This window comes from Hylobates moloch, unplaced genomic scaffold (genome assembly GCF_009828535.3).
Source record: "Hylobates moloch isolate HMO894 unplaced genomic scaffold, HMol_V3 SCAFFOLD_5, whole genome shotgun sequence".
In the NCBI taxonomy this organism is placed as follows: Eukaryota; Metazoa; Chordata; class Mammalia; order Primates; family Hylobatidae; genus Hylobates; species Hylobates moloch.
The window spans coordinates 3,615,073-3,637,777 of record NW_026652280.1 but is presented as its reverse complement, the minus strand read 5'-3'; the positions used below and the strand labels follow the sequence as shown (position 1 = coordinate 3,637,777).

At 48.5% G+C, this 22,705-nt stretch overlaps 1 protein-coding gene across 1 annotated transcript in view; it reads right to left on the bottom strand.

Annotated features, from left to right (window-relative positions):
• Nucleotides 1-22,705, bottom strand: part of ZNF516 (zinc finger protein 516) — a 118,790-nt gene that overhangs the window by 64,498 nt on the left and 31,587 nt on the right. The window contains 4 exon segments of the mRNA XM_032152045.2: nt 1,693-1,900; nt 1,902-2,234; nt 2,236-3,474; nt 3,476-3,652. Coding sequence (XP_032007936.1) covers nt 1,693-1,900; nt 1,902-2,234; nt 2,236-3,474; nt 3,476-3,493 — 1,798 coding nt within the window. The 5' untranslated portion in view covers nt 3,494-3,652.

Sequence of the window (22,705 nt, the reverse complement as noted above, 5' to 3'; positions counted from 1 at the left end):
TAAGACATAAATAGTAGTCTCTAAAATTTAATGAGCCTGAAAAGAAAAAAGAGTACCTTCCAATTTATGATGGAAATCATTTGATCTTTCCAACTTCTTGATTTCTAAAAGCACTACTGGATTAGCTTATTATGAATCATGTGACCACCATCATAATCAATGGGGTGAGTGAGGCCCAAGAGCTTTTCCAAATATTAAGAGTATTTCTCTTAAAAGTGGAAAAAAAAGAAAACCCATAGTGCTAGCCCAATATTTTATCCAGCATGTGCTCCAAAAAGTAGACAGAGTATTACTGGAACATAACCAGTAAAATCTGTATTTATAAAAATTAAAAAAGAACACCAAGAATTAAACTTAAAGGAAGTCAACCAGGGGTCACGATGGGGTCAACCCGGTTTCACATGACAAATTATTCAAAGAATCCAAAAGCGTTCATTGAATAAGCACAGCATTTTAAGAGAAGACCACGTCCTCCTGCTTCTCCCACGGGGACCAATGACTAAGAAATGCAAGTTAAAATATGCATTACTGAAGACTCATTTACCTATGTATACACTCATAACCTGTGCGTGGATTCAACACAGGTTTTGCTACAGGAGAAAAGACTTGCCTTCTACATCTTTGTTGACTCAATATGCATTTCAGTGTAACAGACCCTCATATAACACACCGTGTAAGACTGTAATAAACTCTGTCCAGGTTTGGCCAAATCTCTAATAAGGAAAAATGACATGGTCTTCTGTTTTGTTGTGAAATAATATAGCACAGCAGTCATCTTCTTCACCACAGAATATAAACAGCCCTGCCCCTGGGCTTGGATTTCTATCACTCTTAAAAGTCCAGGTAAAAAACAAAAGTCAGTAACAGCATTGCAGAGGAGGGAAAAACATCTTTAGCTTTGTGGAGAAACATGCAAGTTCTATAACTGAAACATCACTTTCCACTTAAAACAATTATGCAAAGCAAAAAATAATAAAGGAATATCAAAATGTTTAAAATTTATAGAAAGTAGAATTATGAAAACAAAGTTGGCCAAGCATCTTTAAATATTTACATGGCTGCTATGTGAAAAGTAATCTGTTCCAATTAACTGTCTCTAAACCCACAGGGTTACTTGAATCCAAGGAGATTAATTATAACTGCACACCAATTTGAAGATAGTCTTCTACCCAGCTGGAGTGGAGGAAGTGTGTGTGTGTGTGTGTGTGTGTGTGTGTGTGTGTGTGTGTGCATCGTATGGTGAGAACTCGGTCTGAGGCAGAAAAGGAAGGCAGGGAATGTCTCAGAAGGGATCCATGATGGTGTTCTTTGCTCAGAAATTAGCATTACAGATGCTCAAGTGAGACCATCAACCCTAGAGGTCAAAGGTATGAGTGTATGCAAACACCGACAGGGGCTGCAAAGGGAGCCGATGGGTGTGTCTGCACTCAGCAGTGCGAGTTCCAGATCCATACTGGGGACAGGTTCCTGGGTGTGGGGCCACCTGGGCACAGGGACCCTGGGCAAGGGCACAAGGCCACCCGGGCGTGGAGTCCTGAGTCCCAGGGTCACCTAAGCATAGGCCTAGCTGGATAAGGGGCCACTGGGTAAGGGGCTAATGAGCGGGGCTACTTGAGTATACGTTTACCTGGGAGCAGAAACCCCGTGAGCCTGGGATCCCAGGACCCAGGCCACCTGGGTACACTTGCTCACCTGGTGCAGGTTCGGGGGCGCCCTCCTCACCACTGTCTTTGGCAGCCTCGTCAGCCAGGCCAGAGCCCGGGGAGTCGGCAGCGGCACAGGCGGAGCCAGGGCTGCTGGGCTGGGAGGCCGAGTCACCCTCACTGAGCGATCTGCAGCGGAACCGCGCCGCCCGGTCCCCGTCACTGTACCTGTCGCGGCGCACGCGGCGATGCACGCGCCGAGTGCAGCACCATCTGATAATAGGTGGGGAAGATCTTGCTGCACTCGAAGCATTCGGAGGACTCGCCCTGGCCGGTGGTGGCTGCGGCCCTGTGGTTGGGGCGCGCGGCCGAGCGGGGGTCGAGGTGGCCGGCGGGCGCGGGGTCCCCAGGCCCACTCGCGCGCTTCCGCGGGGGCCCCTGCTCGCGCTTGCGCTTCTCCCGGCTCACCAGGACGTACTCGCGCCTGTCCCTGTCGAAGGCCACATCCCCAGCCAGCGCCTCGTCCCAGGCCCCGTACTTGAGGTACTCGGCCGGCTCAGCCACCTTGCCCCGCGTGGCCAGCTGCCAGGCCTTGGTAGCTGTTGACCGGGTCCAGCTCAGCCACCCGCCGTCCAGCCTGCGCGCCAGGGCACGAGTCGCCGGCCGCCGACGGCCTCAGATTCAGGCACTGGAGGAAGAACTGCTTGGTGTCCGGGGGCGCCTCCGCCCCCTCCTCGGCCGGGGCGCACGTGCGGCTGGCCTCAACCCTGCAGTGGATGGCGTTATGGGCGTTCAAGCTGTCTAGGTTTGTAAACAGGTTCCCGCACTTGGCGCAGACCTCGTAAAGGCTCAGGCCGGCGACGATCACCTCCTCCTGGACCACATTGTTGATGGTGGCAATGGGGTCCAACTCACTCTTGGGCCTGTTCTTGCAGCCCGTCTTGGGGCCGTGCGCCTTCATGTGGTTCTTGAGGAATCAGGGCTCCTTGAACCTACGGCCGCAGATGTGGCAACCGTGGTCGAAGGAGCCCCGGTGCTTCTTCATGTGCGCCTTCAGGAACCAGGTCTGGCTGAAGGCCTGGCCGCACACCTCGCACGGGAACTCTCCGGGGCTCAGCTCGGGCTTGCAGTTCTCCACGCAGGCCTCGCCGCTGCCGGGCCCCTGCGCGGTTATGTGGTCCCTCTCCATGTGGCTCAGCAGCGACTCCTCCCGCAGCGTCGCGTAGTTGCACAGCCTGCACTTGAAAGGCTTGTGCGCCTGGTGCACGTGCAGCTCCAGGTCCTTCTTACGCTCGAACTGGCTTTTGCAGAAAGAGCACTGGGCCGCGGCCTTGGCCTCTCCCGCGGCGCATGCGAACCCCTCCGCCCCCTTCTTGCTGCTCCGCAGCAGGACCCTGCCGCTGTCGGCCTGCGAGTCCCCGTTCAGGACCCTGGCGCCGTCGGCCTGCGAGGCCCCGTTCAGCAGCCGGTTGCCGGCCAAGGCGCTCTTGGTGGGACTGGCGCAGGCGTCCAGGCCCTCGGAGGCGCGCATCTCACCCAGCGGCGCCCCGCCTGCCTCCGGCTCGTGTCCCTGAATCAGAGTCCCCGTGCGGTGGCTCCGGATGTGAATCTTCAGGTTGCCCTTCTGGGAAGCCCGGTGGTCACAGTAGGGACACTTGTAGGGCTTCTCGCCCGTGTGCTTGCGCATATACTGTGAAAGCGAGCTCTGGAAGGGGAAGCTCTTGCCGCAGATGCAACAGCTGTGGCAGGTAGCCTTGTCCCCATCTACCTCGTGGCCTCGGCCGGCCCTGGTGGGGCTGGGGCCTCGCCTCAGCTCCATCTCGGCTCTCGGCCTCTCTGTTGCGATCCATCTGAAGGACGGGCGCGGCCGGTGGTGGCGGCAGAGCTTTCTGTCGCGCAGGCTGCAGGGACCATCCTATCTCTCCATGGTCAGAAGAGCCAAAAGACGTGCCTGCTCCCAGGAGGTGCACCTTCTACGTGGGGGGGGCGCAGCAGCTGGCAGCCAACACCTGAAACAGAGATGGAACATCATCAGCAAAGCTCCTGGCCAAGAGGGCACAGGCATGGCTGCGGGAACCCCCACATGCTCCCCAAAACATACCCATCCAACCCACATTAAGAAAAGCGGCACCAACAACACTTCACACAGAGACGAGAGCAGCTGCTTGCCTTAGTAAAAAATCAGTATCGCTTAAATTATCAATAATGAATTGTGTTAAATGATTAACATAAATGTTAATGATTGTGCACCAAAATAATTTTCTTTTCCCAATAAGGTATCAAATCTTTAGGAGAGACTGTAGTACCAGAGCGTGTAGGAGTGTGAGGAATACAAGCTACTTAGCAAGACCATGTGGGAATTAGGGACAGAGGAAAGCAAGGTTTGGGAAAAGGCAGGAATGAGAAGGGGCCAAGTTCTTGGGCTGATGGAAGGTGAGCTGCACAGGTGGTGACAACAGTTGATGGCACTTCACACACACAGTCACGTGCCACTTAGCCAATGGAATACGAGCTGAGAAATGCATTGTTAGGTGATTTCGTCCCTGTGCAGACATCCTACAGTGGACACACACACCCCCAGATGGCACAGCCCGCAACACACCTAGGCTGTATGGTGAAGCCACAGCATCCTCCTAGTGAGGCTGGGTCTGCTCCTAGAGATTGTGCCCAAGCCCGAAAACAGTGAGCATCAGCCACCCTGCACGGCCACCGCCACCTGCATGCCCATCCCACCCACCAGAGGGTGAGGAGGGCAGAGGCCTGCTCCCTCTACACACACAGGCAAAGGGCAGCCTGCCAGAGTGTAGCTGTGTCCAGCACAGACCAGGCCCCCACCAAGGATGGGGGATGCATGAATCAAAATGCTCGTATCCAACCAAAGAGGCCTAAATGGTGCAAGGAGAAAAGCAACTCTTCAGTAAAAACAGGAATCCCACCTGACACAGGGTAAGGTAAAGCAGCAGAACCATGAGCCAGTTAGAAAGGATGTGAGAGATGCCGAGTCTCTCAGGTCAGTGCCTGAGTGTGTTCAAGAGGGAGGGGCTGCACACACAACTCCCCGGGGACAGGCTCTGCTCATCTGCTCATCTCTGCATAGAAACAAATCCATTTCCTGCTTCCAAGGGCCCAGAGGGGGTCTCCCTTCTGGGGCCGGCTCCAGACCTGCACAGAGAGGCACCCAGATGGGCCAGGTTCTGAAAACCCAAGTGATTTTGCATAGAAAGGAAGCATGTTTGTATAAACCTACAATCTCACACACACTAAGAACTCCTACTTAAACATCTGTAAAACCCAAAGCAGCTCCATATTTCCGGCTGGGAAGCACACAACACATTAACACACAGCTTCCATGCAAAGATGGCAGGGCCTCCCATGAAAAGACCTGGGGTGGCAGCTCCCTGTTTCCTCCGAGTTTTGCAGCCTGCCAGGTTTTCACAGAAGCAGATGGGACACAGAAAAGAATACTGATAATAGACCTGAGGGGGTGAAGGGGCGTGAGCTAAAAAATCAGTATCGGGTGTCAAGAGTGTCCCCAAACCTCCCCCACGGGGGTCGGGGATTCTGAACGTTTTGTATTAATACTTCAACTCCCGAGGGCCCAGACAACAGCAAGACAGGAGCCTTCTGAAAAGACAGACCCCATGCTGTACCCTCTCACAGGCAAATACAGCACCAGGTAGAAACCTTATGAAGAATTATAGGCTTCACAATGTCTTTCCAGAAAGCCCCGCTTTGGAGGCACCTAAGGAAACATGCGCAGTCTCAGCAGCAAATGAAAAGCAGCAACACAGAGGTTCTGCTCCTTCCTCCAGGGGCGCACCCAGCAGAGCCACGCAACGGAGCGGGCACAAGACAGATGCCCACCCAGAGGAGCCAAAACCCACTTGCTCCAATAAAAAACAATTAGCCAGGCATGGTGGCGGGCACCTGTAGTCCCACCTACTCGGGAGGCTGAGGCAGGAGCATCGCTTGAACCCGGGAGGCGGAGGTTGCAGTGAGCTGAGATCATGCCACTGCACCCCAACCTGGCTGACAGAGAAAGACTCCATCTCAAAAAAAAAAAAAAAAACATTAAAACTTCCCCCAAAACTGGAGAAGTAAATAAGCTTACCAGGAAGATTTCTTAATGACCTTTTACTCCAAGCTAATTTCAATGATTTTGGTCTCGGCACACACTGTGGATGGCTGTGTCATGATTTACGATGATGTTACAAGGCAAGTGATTCACAGGACGCATCGTCCCTCCCCAAGCCCCAGTTCACTCCCCCACAAAAATGCTGAGTCTGATATTCAAAGTATGAATGAAACACACTATTTATATCTAACTTAGTGACTGGATGTGGTATAAAAACCTTACAAGTGCGAACAATCATATAGAAAATACATTTACAGGGAGGAAAAGAAAAACAACCAAAATCCTGGAAATTGGTGGCTCTGAAATAATTATATAGACTCCCCTGGACCTCCAACGTTTGTCTATAAAGGATGTTAAATATCAAGACAGTTCTCCAGTTCGAGAGAATTAAACTGCCAGAAGCCAGCTACAAAGACAGGATTCACCAAGGAGGGGCCCAGGCCTGGTCAGGGCCCTAAGAGGCAGCCCCTGAGTGCAGCATGAAGCAAAAGGAGATTTGTTCAGTGCAAAGACTCACACCAATCACCAAAACCCTGTGCTCTGGGGCTATTGGCTCTTGCCTTCTTTCAGAGCAGCAGCTCCTGGGGTCTGCGCCCAGAGAAGCGGCCTCCGTGCCAGCCAGCTGTGTGCCAGCAGCTGTGCACCCATCAGCGTGCAGGTCACAGCGTCACGGCCAACACAGGGCATTCAGCACAAAGTGCACACGTGCAGTTGGGAACCCTGGTCCCAGCCCTCATGCTCCCAGTCACCAGCCACATGCCTTTCTAGGCGTGTCCTTCACACCCTCAACTCGTCCCCTCCTCTGTCAGGCACAGAGAAACAACAAGAAGAAGCCACATGTCACCGAAGCCCCTTGCAAATGCCTCCCTCCATAAAATCCAGTGACCCCGCCTCAGAGCCCACAGCATCCAGACCCCAGGGACATCCAGGCACACACACACCTGGCACTTAGGCCTCTCTTCTCATCCCAGGCAGCTTCCTGCCCTGCAGGTACCTTCCAGGAATGCTGGGGAAATACAGACACTCTTGCTCGTGGATCACCGCTCTGGTGCCCCTGAATGCAGCCCCATCCAGCCCAGCTCGGCAGCACAGCCTTGGCATCCTGGGCCATGACCACGGCTGAGCGGAAGATGGCACAGTATCAAGGAGCGTGGCCCTTGTACATCTGAAAGGGCCTTGTGCCAGCATCAGACCCATCATATCCTTGCACAGCCCTGACTCCCCAGTACCCCCACCCTAGCCAGAGCCTGGACCCTGGCCCTCAGGCACCCGGTGACTAGAGAATGCAGTCTCCATTTCCTTAAACTCACTTAAAAGCTTTCCCCAAAACTTACAGAGCCCTGCAATTTACAGGCAGACGTTCAAGGAGGAGCATCCACGATGCCCTGCAATCAACAAAGCAAGCTCTTCCTTGTCTCCGATTTCCTGCTCACTACCTCTCCGCCTGTCCCATCTTTCAAAAATAAGCCCTGCTGTAAATCCCTGTGAGAACTGCACAGGATGTGTTTGTAGAGGACTTAAGAACATTTTGAAGGGAAAGATACATAAATGTAGAAATGGAAAAAGTGCTGAAACAGTAACCAAGTTAAGCCCAAGCCGCCATTATCTTAAGGAAACATGAGCAAGGCTGCCTCTGCCCAGGGGTCCATTAAGTGATCCCCTCCTGATGTCCACAGTTGACTAGCAAAGTTTCTCAAACTTTAAAGAAACAGTCAAAAATTAATTTCCTGCAACGAACTCTCCTAAGGGGTTACACAGTGGCCAAATCGAAAGATCTTTGTAATCATTCTTTTTAGCTGCAGGCAAAAATTGCTATTTAAGACAAGGGCATCCCTTCCAAAAAAAGAACAAGAATGCCATCCTCAGAGCTTCCAACTTCAAAACACGCCATGGGCGGCCACCCCAATTAGGAGGATTATCGGGACGTTGGCGGCCCTGCTGGCACGACGGACTGTGCTTTAAATCCCGCCAAGCCCTGTAAGCCAGGAGGGTTTCGACGGGATGCCTTCTCCACCTTTATCCTGGTCCCTAGTGGGGCGTGCCTCACGTAGGAGCAGCACCGTGTGAGAAAGTGTTACCTACCTCAGTTCCAGCCACAGACATTTCCGTCCTGGGCTGCTCTATTCCACTTTCTCAAACGCATGCCACATACAAGTTTTTCCAACTCTCCCTGTAACATGGGCCTGGAGATAACCAGCCTTATAAAACTTGTGCATGCGAGCCTGCCACCCAAACCACAGTGAATACGGAAAAGTTCTGCAACAACACAGATGTTCAGAGCCAACGTTGAGGGTACAGCATGTGTCCAGCTGACATGCAATATGGCGCCCATGCACCTCAGACGGCAGGGACCCATCTGAACACAGGGTGTGCCTGTGTGTTCAATCACAGTTTTGTTGTTAGGGTAAGATGTATTACAAACTTTTTCCAAGGCTGGAATTGGGAACTTGCCAGACAAAACCGTAATTTAATTGTTTAGGCATAAATATGACTTGCTGATTAGGGTTTTAAAGCAGATTTCCAATGGATCTCTTGCTGTATGTGAGTGTGTATGTGTGTATGTGTGTGTGTGTGTGTGTGTTTCTCCAGAGATGTAATGAACAGTTTGAGGCTACTTTTTTTAAATACCTTATATAATTTTTGAAATAAAAAATTTCATTTTGAAAAACTTAGGTAACAATCACATTTATTAAAAAACAGGACAAAGTAAAATGTTTGAAAAAACTGTTTACTCATAACATAAAAATACATTGTAACAGAGAAAGGGAGAGGCTGAAGGACAAAATATAAAAGTAGAAAATATGTAGCTACATTTTAAAATTAACCATGTAAACATCTAAAAACATCTAAAGACATATATATTAAGGCTGCTGCCGTACCTTTGGATATTTTTTTCTTTTCCTTGTCTTTCTTTTTTTGCCTACATCATACAATTGAAATTAAGTGACTTTCTCCAGATTACTTACATTTGCTAAATTTGGGATAAATTTACTCTGTGGGCCAGTATTTCAACTAATCAATCCCTTCTGTAAGTGAGAAAGAACTGCCTTTTTGACCTAATAATACAGAGCAGAAAAGTCACTTCCTGACACACACCCCGGTAAGCTGCTGAAACTCTTCCCGGTGTGAAGAAATGTGTACCCAGGGTTAACCCCACTGACACTACAGAAACTTCTTTAGAAACAAGCACTGCAAAGCCTTGATCCAACACATACAGCCAGAAAGAAAACCATGTTCACAAAGCCAGGGGGTATGTACAGCGCAAACATAGCGGAAGCAGTCTCTGTCCACATCCCTGAGGAACTTCAGGTAACGGCAGGCTCCTTAGAGGTGGTCCAGTCCTAGGGCGGTGCGATCAGGGGCTAACGAGGGTATCTCTGCAACAAGCACTTCCTGAGCACCTACCAAGCGCAAGGCCTTGTATCAGGAGCCAGAGAATCTAAGATGACTCAAAAAAAGCACCTGGCTTCAAGGAACTCAAAGTCAGACAGGGAAGCATACCATTATCAAAGTGTGCTGGCAGCGCACCAGTGAGACAAGGAGAAGTTTCCAGGAGGCCAGGAGGGAAGCGATTCACTATATTTGCAAGGATTGGCCAGGTTTTCCCCTGGGAACCACACTGGTGTGGCTTGAATTCTAAGTACTTTTCATGACCCAAGCACAAAACACCAGGTCCTCCCTGGCTCCTCCCTCCCCATCTCAGCAGTGCCCAGTAATAACCCCACGTCCTGTCGGCTGCACCTCCCAACTGACTCTTGAATCCATGTGCCCAACTCAAGCCAAAGCCATTGTTCCAGAGCACAGATGGGGCTGGTCTCCAGGAGACTCCCAGACCTTCAGAGGCTCCCCAAGTCTGCAAGATGAAGCCAAACTCCTCACCTTGGCTTCTCAGCGTCTGAACCCCATAGCTGCCCTGGACCCCCCGCGTCTAGAGCCCTGAGCCCTACTCCAGCCCAACAGCCTCCCAGTACCCATGCTCATGCTCCCCTCCAGCCCTCATGCCTGAGTCCCTGCCCCACCTGTCATGAGGCTGACCAATCACCACCCAGGTACAGTACAGCCTTCCTGACCTCCTTCAGCCAACGATAAGAGTCTGGTGACCCAACAAGTTGTGAGGGGCAGCCAGACTACCTGGGATTAAAACCCAGTTCTGCCACAACCTGAGGTCAGCTGTGTGACCCTGAGCAAGTGTCTTAGCCTCTCTGTTCCTCAGTCCATTTCTTCATCTTTAAAATGTAAATGATAGCAATGATATCTATTTTATCATACTCCAGTAAAATCTAAATTAATGCATTCAAGCCACAATGTTTACTACACTATAAATCTTCAATGCATCTTAGACGGGATTAATAAGTAATTGTTCAATAAGTGAATGAAATATCAGGGCAAAGGTACCTGGTCACTGGCAATGACAATACATGGTTTAATAAATGCAAAAGGACAAAATAGCAGCTAGAAAGCTGGATTCAAAATAGCTAAATAGGAACACCTCTATATTCACTGGGCCCTTATGGTTTATACAACAACAGGTTATTTAACACAATTAAAAACTCTTTGACCAACAGCTACAATCATCTACAATGAGCACATTCAAACATATTGTAGCTCCAGAACACTTTGTGGAAATTAAACCTCAATATGGACTGGATATGAGAGGATATCTGAGAACTACTGTTACTTGTGTTAAGTTGGTAATACAGGAGAGTGGTCTTACTCTTCAGAGATGTGTAACGAAATACTGAGAGTTGGTTTTTACCAGAGAAAGAGAGAGACAGAGAGAAGACAAATGTACCAAAATGTTAACAACTGATGAAACTGAAGTGGTGGGGGGTGTTTATTTGTAACTCTTTCCATTTTTCCGAATTTGGCAAATTTTTCCTAAAAGTTAAAAAAATAAATCCTACTTGCCATTCCAGTAACACAATTAAAAGCAAAGCAGCTCTGGGGGACCCGGTAGGCCTCTTCCCCTATCTGCCCCTCCCCCTCCCCCACTCCCCACCCTCCCCAGGCCCCACGGAAGCTCCAGGGCTGTAATAAATGCAGGTTGGGAAACCACCTTTAGTTAACTCAAGTTTTCAAAAGAAAGTCAAAGAAAAATCATCTGAATTATAGGAACCTGTTCAAATGAAAAGCAGTGTTTTATTTTAAAAGATCGTTTTCTGATGTTTTAGAGGCTTGCCCAGAGCCATTAAAGAAACCCACCCACAGGCTCCAGTTGCAAAGCCTTCTGTGGACAACACGAACTCTCACGATCATCAGCCAAAATTCAGTGTATTCTGGCATTCTGAGTGTATTCGGGCATTCCTAACTATCCTTTCCAGCACTTCACGAAGTAAAAAATCAGTAACGCGGTGCAGGTTTCCTCTTATTTTCAACAATAATGTTCTGACCAGTTAAATATGGTGTTATCAGGGAAAAACTGTAAAACATCTTATATTTTAAAATAATAACTATGTCTCTGAATCGACAGGAAATCTTGCCATTTTCTGCTCTGTGAATTAAACCAGTACAAAACAATAGCTGAATGGTTTTGTACTGATTTCCCTACAACTATTGAAGTTGACTTTATTAAAATCTTATCCCGAAAAAGGCACCAGAAGGCTAACCAAATATGCTCTCGTATTTAGAGTCATTTCCTAAACAATCTAACGCTTAAAGTTGCGGAAACCAAGCAAAGCTGATTGGGAGACACCAGGGAGGAACAAAGGAGCGAGAGGAAAACTGAAAGTCCCGTTACCCGCACCAAGTCCCCACAACCAGCATGTGTCGGGAGGGAATCAAAACTGAAGTGGGTGCTGCTTTCCAAATGCCTATTTAGCTTGGCATTTTTTTCAGTTCTGGTTCATGAATTAACCTTATCGTGGTCCTGAAACAGCCCTGGCTCCCTCGATGCCATGTGGCTTTACTTATCCCCGTCTGCGTCCTCTCTGACCACCTTCCAGGGGGTGGGGGGCATCGATGTCAGCCCGGGATGGATGTCCGCAGGTGCAGGGGGGCAACAGCCCGGTCCTGCGCACAGCTCCGCTGACAGGGCATTCCTCAGGAGGGGCTGGAGTGAACGGGAGGAATCGGGGAGGGAGGGAAAATGCCAAAAAGCTCAAAGCAGACAGAATGCTTCCGATATTTACAGGGCTGTCTGCAAAGGCGTATGATGGCTCCAAAAGGCAAATCATAAAATCTAAAAGAGCAGCTACGCTGGTGCGTTTCTGAAGGGCGACTCTCAGACAGCGCTTGTCCCAGCCACAGCTACTACGGGGTCTGCGCAGAAGCCCGTGCGTGTGCTGAGTGGGTGCAAGGCCTAGTTGGTGTTTGAGTATACTGTGTGTGTTTGTTTTCTGGGAAACAATGAGACGGGCTTCACTAGTTACACTGTAGTATTATGAACCATGAATTAAAATACATCATTAACATCCTGGACAAGCTTATCTTACTACCGAGACAAAAAGCCTATTCTCTCAACAAATGGGGGAAAATTCCATCACAACAATGAAGAGTTCCTCTCCCTACAAACCATTCTGTACACCAGTAACAATTACAGGCTTATAGTCCCCAGACTGGGGTCCCAAAGAGCCCCATAAAGCGATGCATTCACTATTGGGAGAGTAAGTACGGCCGATGACAGGCCTGGAGGCGGCTGCTGTTCTCAGACCAATCAATAATCCATTATGAACCAGCTACATTTCCACTCTAAGAAGAAGAAATGAATAAAAGGCGATCAGAATCGGCAGCATTCACAAGAAACTCCACCCACCTCCCCCACTAGGGGAAAGAGGACACAAAACGCCACTATCCCAGGGAGCAGCCGCCAGCAGCAACGCGGCCCCCTGACCACAACAGACCTGATGTGGGGGCAGCCAGAGAACAATGTGCTTAGGTCTTTCTGCTCAAAACATGCATTTTAGAGGTAAGTCTCCAGCTGGCTTTGTTCAGAAAACGAGGTAGAGTGAAGAAGAATGACAAAACCCCATTTTCTAAAACAAAGGTTGTCTTTAAATTACTTAGCACCCCCCAAATAAATCAAAGCAAGTGCCAACATGCTAGTCCCCAAATGTAAGGAACTGTCTGTAATAAGGCTTTAGTATGCGAACTCTGATCCTTTAAGCACAGCCTGCTCCGGCTCTGCACCTCAGACCACGGGCTGGAGTCAGCACGCTATTTACAGCCAAAATGCATATATGACCTAAATGTTATTCTTCCGCAAGTAGGTTACCTTTTATGAGGTTGTTTACCACAAACTGTCAAAAAACCCAAATTAATTCCTGGTCCAAGAGAAAAGAGAGAACTCCATCTTCCACATACGTTCAAATAGAAGAACATTTGCCAAGAGTAAAGACAGTATCACAATATATTCTCGAAGTCCCTTGAACATCACTAGTATGAAGCTGCCCGTGTGTCCTTTTACTGAAATACGACCTGGGGGAGGAGAGGCAGCTGAATACACAATCTAATTATGGATTACATTCAGAAAAGTCCAAGAAAAAATGACGAAGGATATGGAAATTTTCTTTCCATGGTCATTACCATATCCTGGGAAATTCAAGATAGTTCTAGAGACTTTAATAAAGGAGTGTCCATGTGAAAATGAAGAAAAGGGGGTGGCTATTTTTATATCAGAAGGGGAGAAGCCTCGTTACCTTTTGCTCTCCAAAATTAATGTATTACTGTTATTTGTCACTTACTATTTACTATTTCCCAAGTCTTAGTATTAAGTAGTTGCTTTGTCAATCACTAAAAAAGTAAACTTCACAAAACTAAAAAATAACAGGATCCAGAGCCTGCTCCATAATTTTCCGCAGATAAATGTGCTGTTTAGAGCCCCTTCGTCTGCCACAAAGAGCTGGCGTTAGGGATTTGGAGGTAAATCCAGGCTTCTGGAGCAGCCAGCACTGCTAGTATAGTTAATGATCTTGTCAACATTTCCATTAAGAGCCCCATATCCAGAAGCTTAGAATTGCATCTCCCCCAAACCCACGGCTCAGATGAAGTCCTGTGGTCACTGAGGGGCCGCTCCCCTTCCCACAAAAACAGAACAAATCACTCGCTATTCATTACAAAAGCCGTGGAAGCACTGGGTTTTCACTGACTCTGTCTACATCGTACACTACGACAGTTAAAGCTAAAGTTGCGCATAACTCAGAAACACTGAAAACCTGGGGAATGCCAGAGAAAATGAAAACTCATCAATTTCTATCTTTAAAACAAATATGGAAAATCAGAAGGCCTTCGATGAACTGCAGCAAGAACCCAATTTAAATAAAAGTGGCTTAGAGATTTTACGGAGTCTAAACTCAAAACTGTGGAAACTGTTAACTAATTCAGTGTCTTAATATAAAATTTCTTAAAATTTTTCTTAGAAATGATCAGCAGTGAAAACAAAACAATGGTGCACAAACTTGTATTTTTTTACTGGGTGACACTTCCTAGTCATTACTAAACATGCTTTTTTGAAATTTCTCTTAGTTATTATAAAATATATTGTAACTGAAATTTGTTTCTACAAATAAGCTGTACATACTATGCCATGTAAACCAGTAGCAAAGAACGTTTGCCTCTCAAACACACAGTCTTATTTTCCAACCACTTGATTAAAACCAACATTTCTCTCCCAGTATACGAATACAGATTGCAATTAATACCTATCTGAGATTCTCTCTTCCCTCTGTGCTTTTTGTGAAAGACCCTAGAAGTCCCCACCATCAAATGAAAGAAAGAACTGTGCCCAAGAATACAGAGATCATTATATGCAGTAAGCCATAAAGCATTCTGTTAAACATTACCTTCCGATGTAGTGCTGTTTAGCACAGAAGTCAGCGCCCAAAAAAATCCCTTCATTAAGAGCTCATAGAGGAAAAACAAACACGTCAATAATCAATTTTACCGAATTCTAAGCAATTGCTTACACATTTTTTGTTAAAAGAAAAAAAACAGATACCCTGAAACTGAGATTTTGATAGGATAGCCAAAAGGCGTATCATGCAAGGAATTACTTAAGATTTTGTTTATCATTGTACAAACACCAATCAATACTTTAAGATGATCAAAATTACAAAAGGACAAATCTTCTCCAATGCTTTACTATATATAGCACATGTACTATAACCAGTTTAAATTTTCCAGCTCCATTACTGCCAATAACGACTGTAACATGACCTAGTTTATCACTAACATACACAGCACCTTTGAAAGCAGTTGGCTATTTCATCCGCTTAAGGAGAGTGATCTATCAGAGAATGTTTACAAAGAGCAATTCCTGACAAAAACATGATGTCACATCTCCATAGGATTTACCCTGCACTGCCTGTCTAAAAATATTTTTTCAAACACACTTAATGACACATTGCTGCAAGTTCCAGGTTTTGAAGATAAAAGAAGATCTATTCTTTCCTTGCAGGAAACAAAAATGGATAAACAAGCAAAATTCTACTGCAACTCCCTGTAACAATGTTGTTACATTATTCAGCTACAAAAGTTAAGAAAACTTTGCACCTGAAATGATCATAAACCACCTTGCAGAAATGAGGGTGGGTGCATTTTTCTAAGCCAAAACATCTTGCCCAGCAACAGCTTCTGGTAAAAATAAGTATAAAACGTAAAAAGGCATAATGTTTTACTTCAGAATTGCCAACCCCCGCCCCCATCCTCTTGGTCCCCAAAGAGGAGAGCTATCTACCCTTTATCCCAGCCTGGGTTATATGGGAATAAAGTGTTAAACACTTTAATGGGGGAAAGCTGTCCTAAGTCAACAGAAAGACAAACAGCAGTCACACAGTTGCTTTGCAAACATTTTCCAAGAACTCGAAGACCATGACACTAATTCAGTGACTACATCTGGATAGTCTGTTTGTCACAGAAGGTCCATGTTTGAACTTAAGGTCAGAACAGTCATGGGTCTATGAAGTCGAAGAATGCATTCATTCTACGACCACGGTCATCTTCCTCTCTCTCTTTTCCTGCAACTTCTCTCCCACCACAACCTGGAGGCACACAGCAACACACACAACCCCAGATTCCTTTTCTCTGATTTGTCCAATGCAAATGTTGTGAACAGATGTGCAAAGCACTGCTCGGGGACAGATGGAGACTGGAAAGGATCGCTGCCGGCACAGGTGGGGGACTTCAAGGACTCAGGCCCACCCAGGCCTCCCTGCTCCCATTCAGCAGGGTGTAAGCACAGCCAAGGGCAGACAGGAGAGCCAGGAGAAGCCCCTGGCAGCCCACGCTTGTGTTTCCAGATACTATCACATCTGATTCAAGAAAATTACATTCGCCTTTATGAAAACAAACCACGGAAACAAGTACCTGGCGAAAGAGGGGGCTACTTATAAACTTACTCTCAACAGGCACGTGAGATGCGCCAATGCAAGTCTGCTCACAAAGACACTGCACTTATACATGTGACACACTACACAGAGCTCTCCACACACAAACCTCTGTGGGAGAGAAAGAAAACGAGCGTGTGTGTGCGGCTTGCCCACCGAACCAACAAGGTACTGAAAAATGACTCCAAAGCGTGCTTCCACCTAGATTATCTAAATGAATTGCTATTCCATTATTCTTTAATAAACACAACTGACAACCAGAGAGACCATTGTTACCTCCCTGTTCCCCTCCCGCAGACTGGGCTCGGCGTCCTCATACAGTCAGGTATCGTCTGTAACTCAAGGAGGATGGCAGGTCCCATCAATAATGAGATGCCACCAAACTCACTCATTCCTTTGTCACTCCAGATAAAGACAGCATCAGTGCTCGCCCCTCTTCTCAGGAGCCCTGGCGAACGTGAAACAATAGATGCTCACTTTAGCTCACGCTCCTGGCCTGATTTCTTTGGCAGCTTAAACTGCTCAAGCAGAACCTTTTTCTGCCTTGCTAACTCTGGGGCAATGAGCAGTAGTGCCTATTCAGGGACCTTGCTGCAAAATAAAATCTGGATGACTAAGAACTGCAGGCCAGAGAGATAAGCACACTGGAGACCTTGCTCAACTAAAGGCCCCAACATCTTGCTTCCATTTACCCATCAATAACTAAGAAGGAGACTGTCATCCATTTAGCTGGTGTTAAGTCACATACACCAGTGTGTTAAAGTCGGCTCAGGGATTAGCCTATCCCGGCCAGCCTTTTGGGACCCACAGCTTCAAGCTAAGGAGGAGTCCACCCAAGTCCAGGGCATCAGGACGCCCTCAATGTGCTTGGTAACTTTAGCCTGCCATCCACAGCCCAGGCTTCCTCCCGGGAATGTGTGTGCGGCTCATTCCCACTGGGCCACACAGTCAAACCCGACGGTCAGAATGAAGGTGCAGGTCGAGACTCTGCTGCTGCATCTTTATCCGGGTAACGTAACGCAGAAGGCAAAACGCACTGATCCACATGGGGCTTGGGGGGGGACCTGTGGCTCCATCCTAAACACAAATACTTTCTCAGCTCTACACTTGAAATCCTTTTTCCAAGCTATTCATGCAAACATATAATACTGCTTTCAATTTCTTGTTTTACGTTTCCTCTGAGTTTTGTTGTTTTCCAAAATCACTTTGCTGCACTAAATATGCCTCTTGTTATATTGTGCTGTGAGGCTGGGTAAATCACGCACAGGTACCACCTGTTTTATCTGCAACAGTGGAAGCCACAGAAAGGGAAGACCACAGGCTTCAGATTTGTCATCAAGCTAAATTAAGCTGACAGCGCAGGAGAAGGGTTATGCAGCCTGCCAGTAAGACAACACACAGTGAACAAAATGACATTCCCCTTTAAGCACGTGCAGGTATACGTTTATTACACCACATGTATGTGACAAAGAAGAAGATCTACAAATGTTCCTTGCATGTAAGATTCCTTTCTGGAAAGTTCTCAACAAGGAGCTTCAGGATTTATAAACAATTTTAAGCTTTCTCTCCTTCTTAAACTGAACATATCTCTACTTTTGATAAGCAGAGCCGTATTTGTTTTCTTTGAGAAGGGCAGTTATCTCAAACTAGTTCTTAAATCCCTGAAGGGAAACTATGCTAACTAAATAAGAAATCTTCCAAAACTAAATCCAAGTGCGAAATCATGCTTTAAAGAGGGATGTGGGCAGGACCTGTAATGCCAGCACTTTGGGAGGCTGAGGCAGAAGGATTACCTGAGCCAGGAGTTCAAGACCAGCCTGGGCAAAATAACAAGACCCCATCTCTATATAGAGATTAAAAAATAAAAATTAGCCGGGTGTGGCGGCGCATGCCTGTGGTCCCAGCTACTCAACAGGCTGAGGCGGGAAGATCCCTGACGCCGGGGAGGTCGAGGCTGCAGTGAGCCATGATCATGCCACTGCACTCCATCCTGGGGGACTGACTGACACCCTGTCTCAAAATAAAAATAAAAAAGAGTGATATGGGGGCAACTCCCACCACTGACTTGGGTCGCACGGACAGAAGGGTGCCAGAAATAATCAACTTTTTTTTAAACCCAAGGAGGTTCCCTTTGTAAGAACATGTCGATCCAGTCTTGGAATCTAGCAGGAAAATTCCTTTCCATGTCACTCTCTGAAAGACAGCTCACTAGGACACAAATAGAAAATACTCTTTTACTTCTGCAGAGATAAGCTTCTTCTCACCTTCAAGGCCCAGGGTACTTTGCAGCTATTTATTTGAAATGATATCTCCACCTCGGCTGGATACATTTACCTCGCACATCAGGCGCACCATGGTTTTAAATACGCAGAGGGCCATTTTCCTCCTGACGCTTCAATGCCATCATTTGCTTAGCTAATAAGTGCCACAGTAGGTCCTCAGTTAACATCATCTATAGCTTCTTGGAAACTGCGACTTGATGCGAAATGACAAACAGAAATCCTTGATAAAGTCGTTTTGTTTTAAAGCTGATGTGAAAGGGAAACACGAGTTTCATTTTACATCCTTTCACTTAAAGTTGCAGTTTCCAAAACCCTACAGACAGCACTGCGGACCTGCAGTGCATGGAGCTCCAATTCCTGATGGGCCCAAGTCCTTACAAAAAGATGCTTTGCAAGGAAAATTATGAAAAAGAAAATGTGAATGGGGTGGAGTTAAGAGGCTCCTATTTTCAAAGACTCTTGTGCTTCTCTCCCAAGCAAGCGTCCTGCACGAGGCTCGCTCTCCCTCCCAACACAGATGTTTCGGGGGGCATTTTCTAGAGAGGTACGAAGGGAATCCCGTCCCTGAGAGGACCAAGGGCACAGGAGTAGCGCTCGGGACCCTCAGGAGGGGACATGCACTGCAGGCAATGCCAGGCCTCACCGTCGTGTGTGTGCGTGCCTGCGCGTAAAAGTTAGAGTGTATGACAGCGAGTGTGGAAGCAGTTGGGTGGACATGAGAGACTGAGTGTCATGTGTGAGCATGTGCTAGTGCGCCCAAGGGTGTGTGTGTGGGTGTGAGAGAGAGAGCACATGTGTGTGATCTCAACCTACAAAAGCACTCATTCAAATACCCTACCTGGAGGCAAACGTGCATGTCCACTTCCAACAATCTACCAGCAACACTCGCGCCCATGTGCCTGGATTACTAGCTTTGCACAGAGCCAGACATTGCAGCAGTGACAGGGCGCCGGGCCCATCTGCCGCCCCTCTCCTGTGCGTAAGGCGCTCTCTCCCTGCCCTGAGCTTCGGCTTCTCTTCCATGCACGGTCACTGCTGGAGGCACACTGGACCCAGTGCCAGCTCGGGAAATCCTGGGCCAGTGACAGCCCTGACCGGTGGCCACCATCCACTCAATCTCACTGCACCCTTCCACAGGCACCCAAGCTCCCTGAGGACAGCTGTCCTAGCTTCCTTTGTGGGAAAAAACTCTGGCCCTCCACTGCCGGCCAGGGAGGCCTCTCATGCCAAGCTGGCCCTGAGCTCGGCCCAGGATTTGTGCCCTTAGGGACGTGGCGGCCGTGTGCACCCCATCGGGGACCGCGTCGCCTCCCTCGGAATGTATTCCAGCACTGTCTGCCATGATGCCAACAGCAACACTTCTCAACAGCAAGTTTTTAAATGTCCAGCAGCTCCGTAGCCCAAGTCAGAGTGGCCCAACCTCCCCTGGACCTGACGCGGGGCTTCAGGAAGTGCCACGGCAGGAGGTAGAACTGGAAGCCTCACACCACACCAGGCACTGCTCCTGGAGCGCAGTGGGTATCCCATCACAACGCGGGCAGATTCAGGGCCAACTGCAGGCCCCCGGAGACGAGGTTAGACGGTGGCAGGCAGGCTAAGAACAGGCGATCCGGCAGGCACAAGAAGGAACATGCTGATGATAAAAGAAACGCCGGGTGGGATCTTTACGTAGGCAGCCTCCTTGGCATCAGGCAGGTCTGTCTCACCAGTCCCAAATAATGAATCACGTCCACCGCACTAGAATGCCGTCTTTTAACCACTATCAACATACGCCAAGGAACGCTTCCACTAACAAATGGGAAGAATGCCCAGAAAACACCGTACTGCATTTCTGGACCAGGACTCGTTCTGTTGGAATGTGCCTACCAAACACAGCAAGGGGCGACACTCACCCGAAGGTTGAAACAGGCGGAACTCCGATGACTCCTAGTGCTGTGAGCAATCATAAATCCTCATCCTGGCACAGAGCACAGGAGGCGCCTCTGCCTGCACTCACCGTCCAGGGCCCTCCTCCATCTCTGCGATGCCACCCTCGTTTCACAGACGAGGACAGTGAGGGTCAAAGCTGTGAGTCACATCCCTCACCAAGGCTGAGAGCCCGTTCCCTATCTTCCTGCCTCCCCATTATCACCTTCCAGGCCCCCGCTCTCTGGTGCCTGGAATGAGCATTCTGGAGTTGTCAGAACATTCCTTGACCTTCCAATAAAAGGGGTACAATCTGAATACAAAGTAACATACGGGGCTACAAAAGCGACCACAGTGGCCATCACCCATGAACCTCTAAGACCCCAAATCAACACGAAGCAAGGGGCCACCATCCTGAGCGGCTGGCAAGTCGGCCACCGACCAGGAACAAAAACTGGGGGAAAGGGAGCTGATCGACCCTGTTTTCCTCCCTTTTTCAACGAGCCCAGTTGCTCATGAAAGACAACTAGACAGCTCTACTCTGCTTCTGTTCAGGGCTAGAGTGGTTCTGGAATTGTGCAAGCAATGTCAGAGCATACCCCGAGAGAGATCACTTGCAAAAAGCTACAGCGAGAGTAAGAAATCAAAACTCCCAAACTGGAGAAGCCATGCCACATGATCGCCTCGTTTGTTCAATGCGGGTACTTACCCCTTTGTTTTTCCAGAAGTAATAGAAGGGCCTTTTTAAACAACATACTGCCCGCCGAGGTGGCTCACGCCTGTAATCCCAGCATTTTAGGAACCCGAGGCAGGTGGATCAACTGAGGTCAGGGAGACCAGCCTTGCCAACACGGTGAAACCTCATCTCTACTAAAACTACAGAAAAAAATTAGCCAGGCGTGGTGGCGCATGCCTGTAATTCCAGCTACTTGGGAAGCTGAGGCAGGACATTCGCTTGAATCCGGGAGGCGGAGGTTGCAGTGAGCTGAGATCATGCCACTGCACTCCAACCTGGGCAACAGAGCCTGACTCCATCTCAGAAAATAAATAAATAAATAAAAATAACAACATACTAAACGGGGCTGACTTACCTAAGCCAAGCTCCTCCCGGACACTCCGTCATCACCGCACACTGACCATGTAATGGTGAGGCCAGTGCCTCGTCTAACAGAACACCAGTCACCACGACCGCAACAGGCACTGTGAAAACCATGTTGGCTTCCTCCAACCCCTGTGGCACACGCCACTTTTCCCACCCTCTGCTGCCTCCCTGACCAAGAGGGCCCAGGGAACCAGCGTCTCCACACACCTGGGACCGACCTGTTGGGCTACACCACTGGAGCAGCCCTGGATCACCCTATTTAATGTGGCCTTTAGAGGAAATTTGGGGGTGGAAGGAGTCATTTGTCACCTATAATTTCTGCATTTGTCAGAAATTCATTTATAGGACACAAACGTTTTGCAATCTTGCCATTCAAACATAAAATCAGAAAACAGACATCGGGTGCTTAAAACGGGTGCCTGGCACACAGTGGGCGCTTGGCAAATTCAAGATCCCTTCCTCTTCAGGTCTCCATCCAAGGTTCAGCACTACCAAAAATATGCAGGGATCGCACAGGAACCAGCTTGAGGCTCGTCGCCAACAGGTGAGGGGCCCAGGTCTCATCAGATGGTCAACAGGTATCCCCCGAGTGCCCGCCATGGGCCGGACCAGCTAGCAGACGAGAAACCCTGGGCAGTCTCACCTGGACGGGAAGGGTGCGGCGCCCAGCCCTGCAGGCGTGTGGTGTGTGGGGAAATGCTCCACCCTCCTGCTCTGACTCTGTGGAGACGATCTTACCCAAGCCCAGATATCAAGCGTGCGGGGCCCGGGCTCCCACCCTTCCCACATCCGGTTACCTTTTAAATTAATATGACATTTTGTATATTCCTTACAGCATCTACCTTTTTTTCAAAGTGTTTCTGCCACAGAAGCGTTTTTCCAGCCTCTGCTGATGAGCGCTGGTGACCATGCCCACGGGACACACTTCCACACCAGCGGCCACCCCATCGCGGTGGGGAGCGGGCAGGACCTGCACCGGCAGTTCCAGATTTGCAAAGCTCAGAGACGGCTTTGTACGAATCCCAAGAAAACCATTTCACTACTTTAATCAAACGATGACCCAATAAATTACTGAGGAACAACACAAGACAGTTCACACCACGTCTTCCTGTTCCTACAAGGGACCGACAAGTCCAACACAGGCACTCTTCCAACGCCCCTTTAGTTTAGAAACATCGCCGTCAGGGCAGGTCTCAGCAGAGAGATTAGCAGTCCACCTCATTAAAGACCCGCCTGGTAACAACCGAAACCTGCCCCTCTGCGGACACAGATGAAGCCTGCACCACACAACTCCATCACTGCGTTAGGCGGCTCTGCTA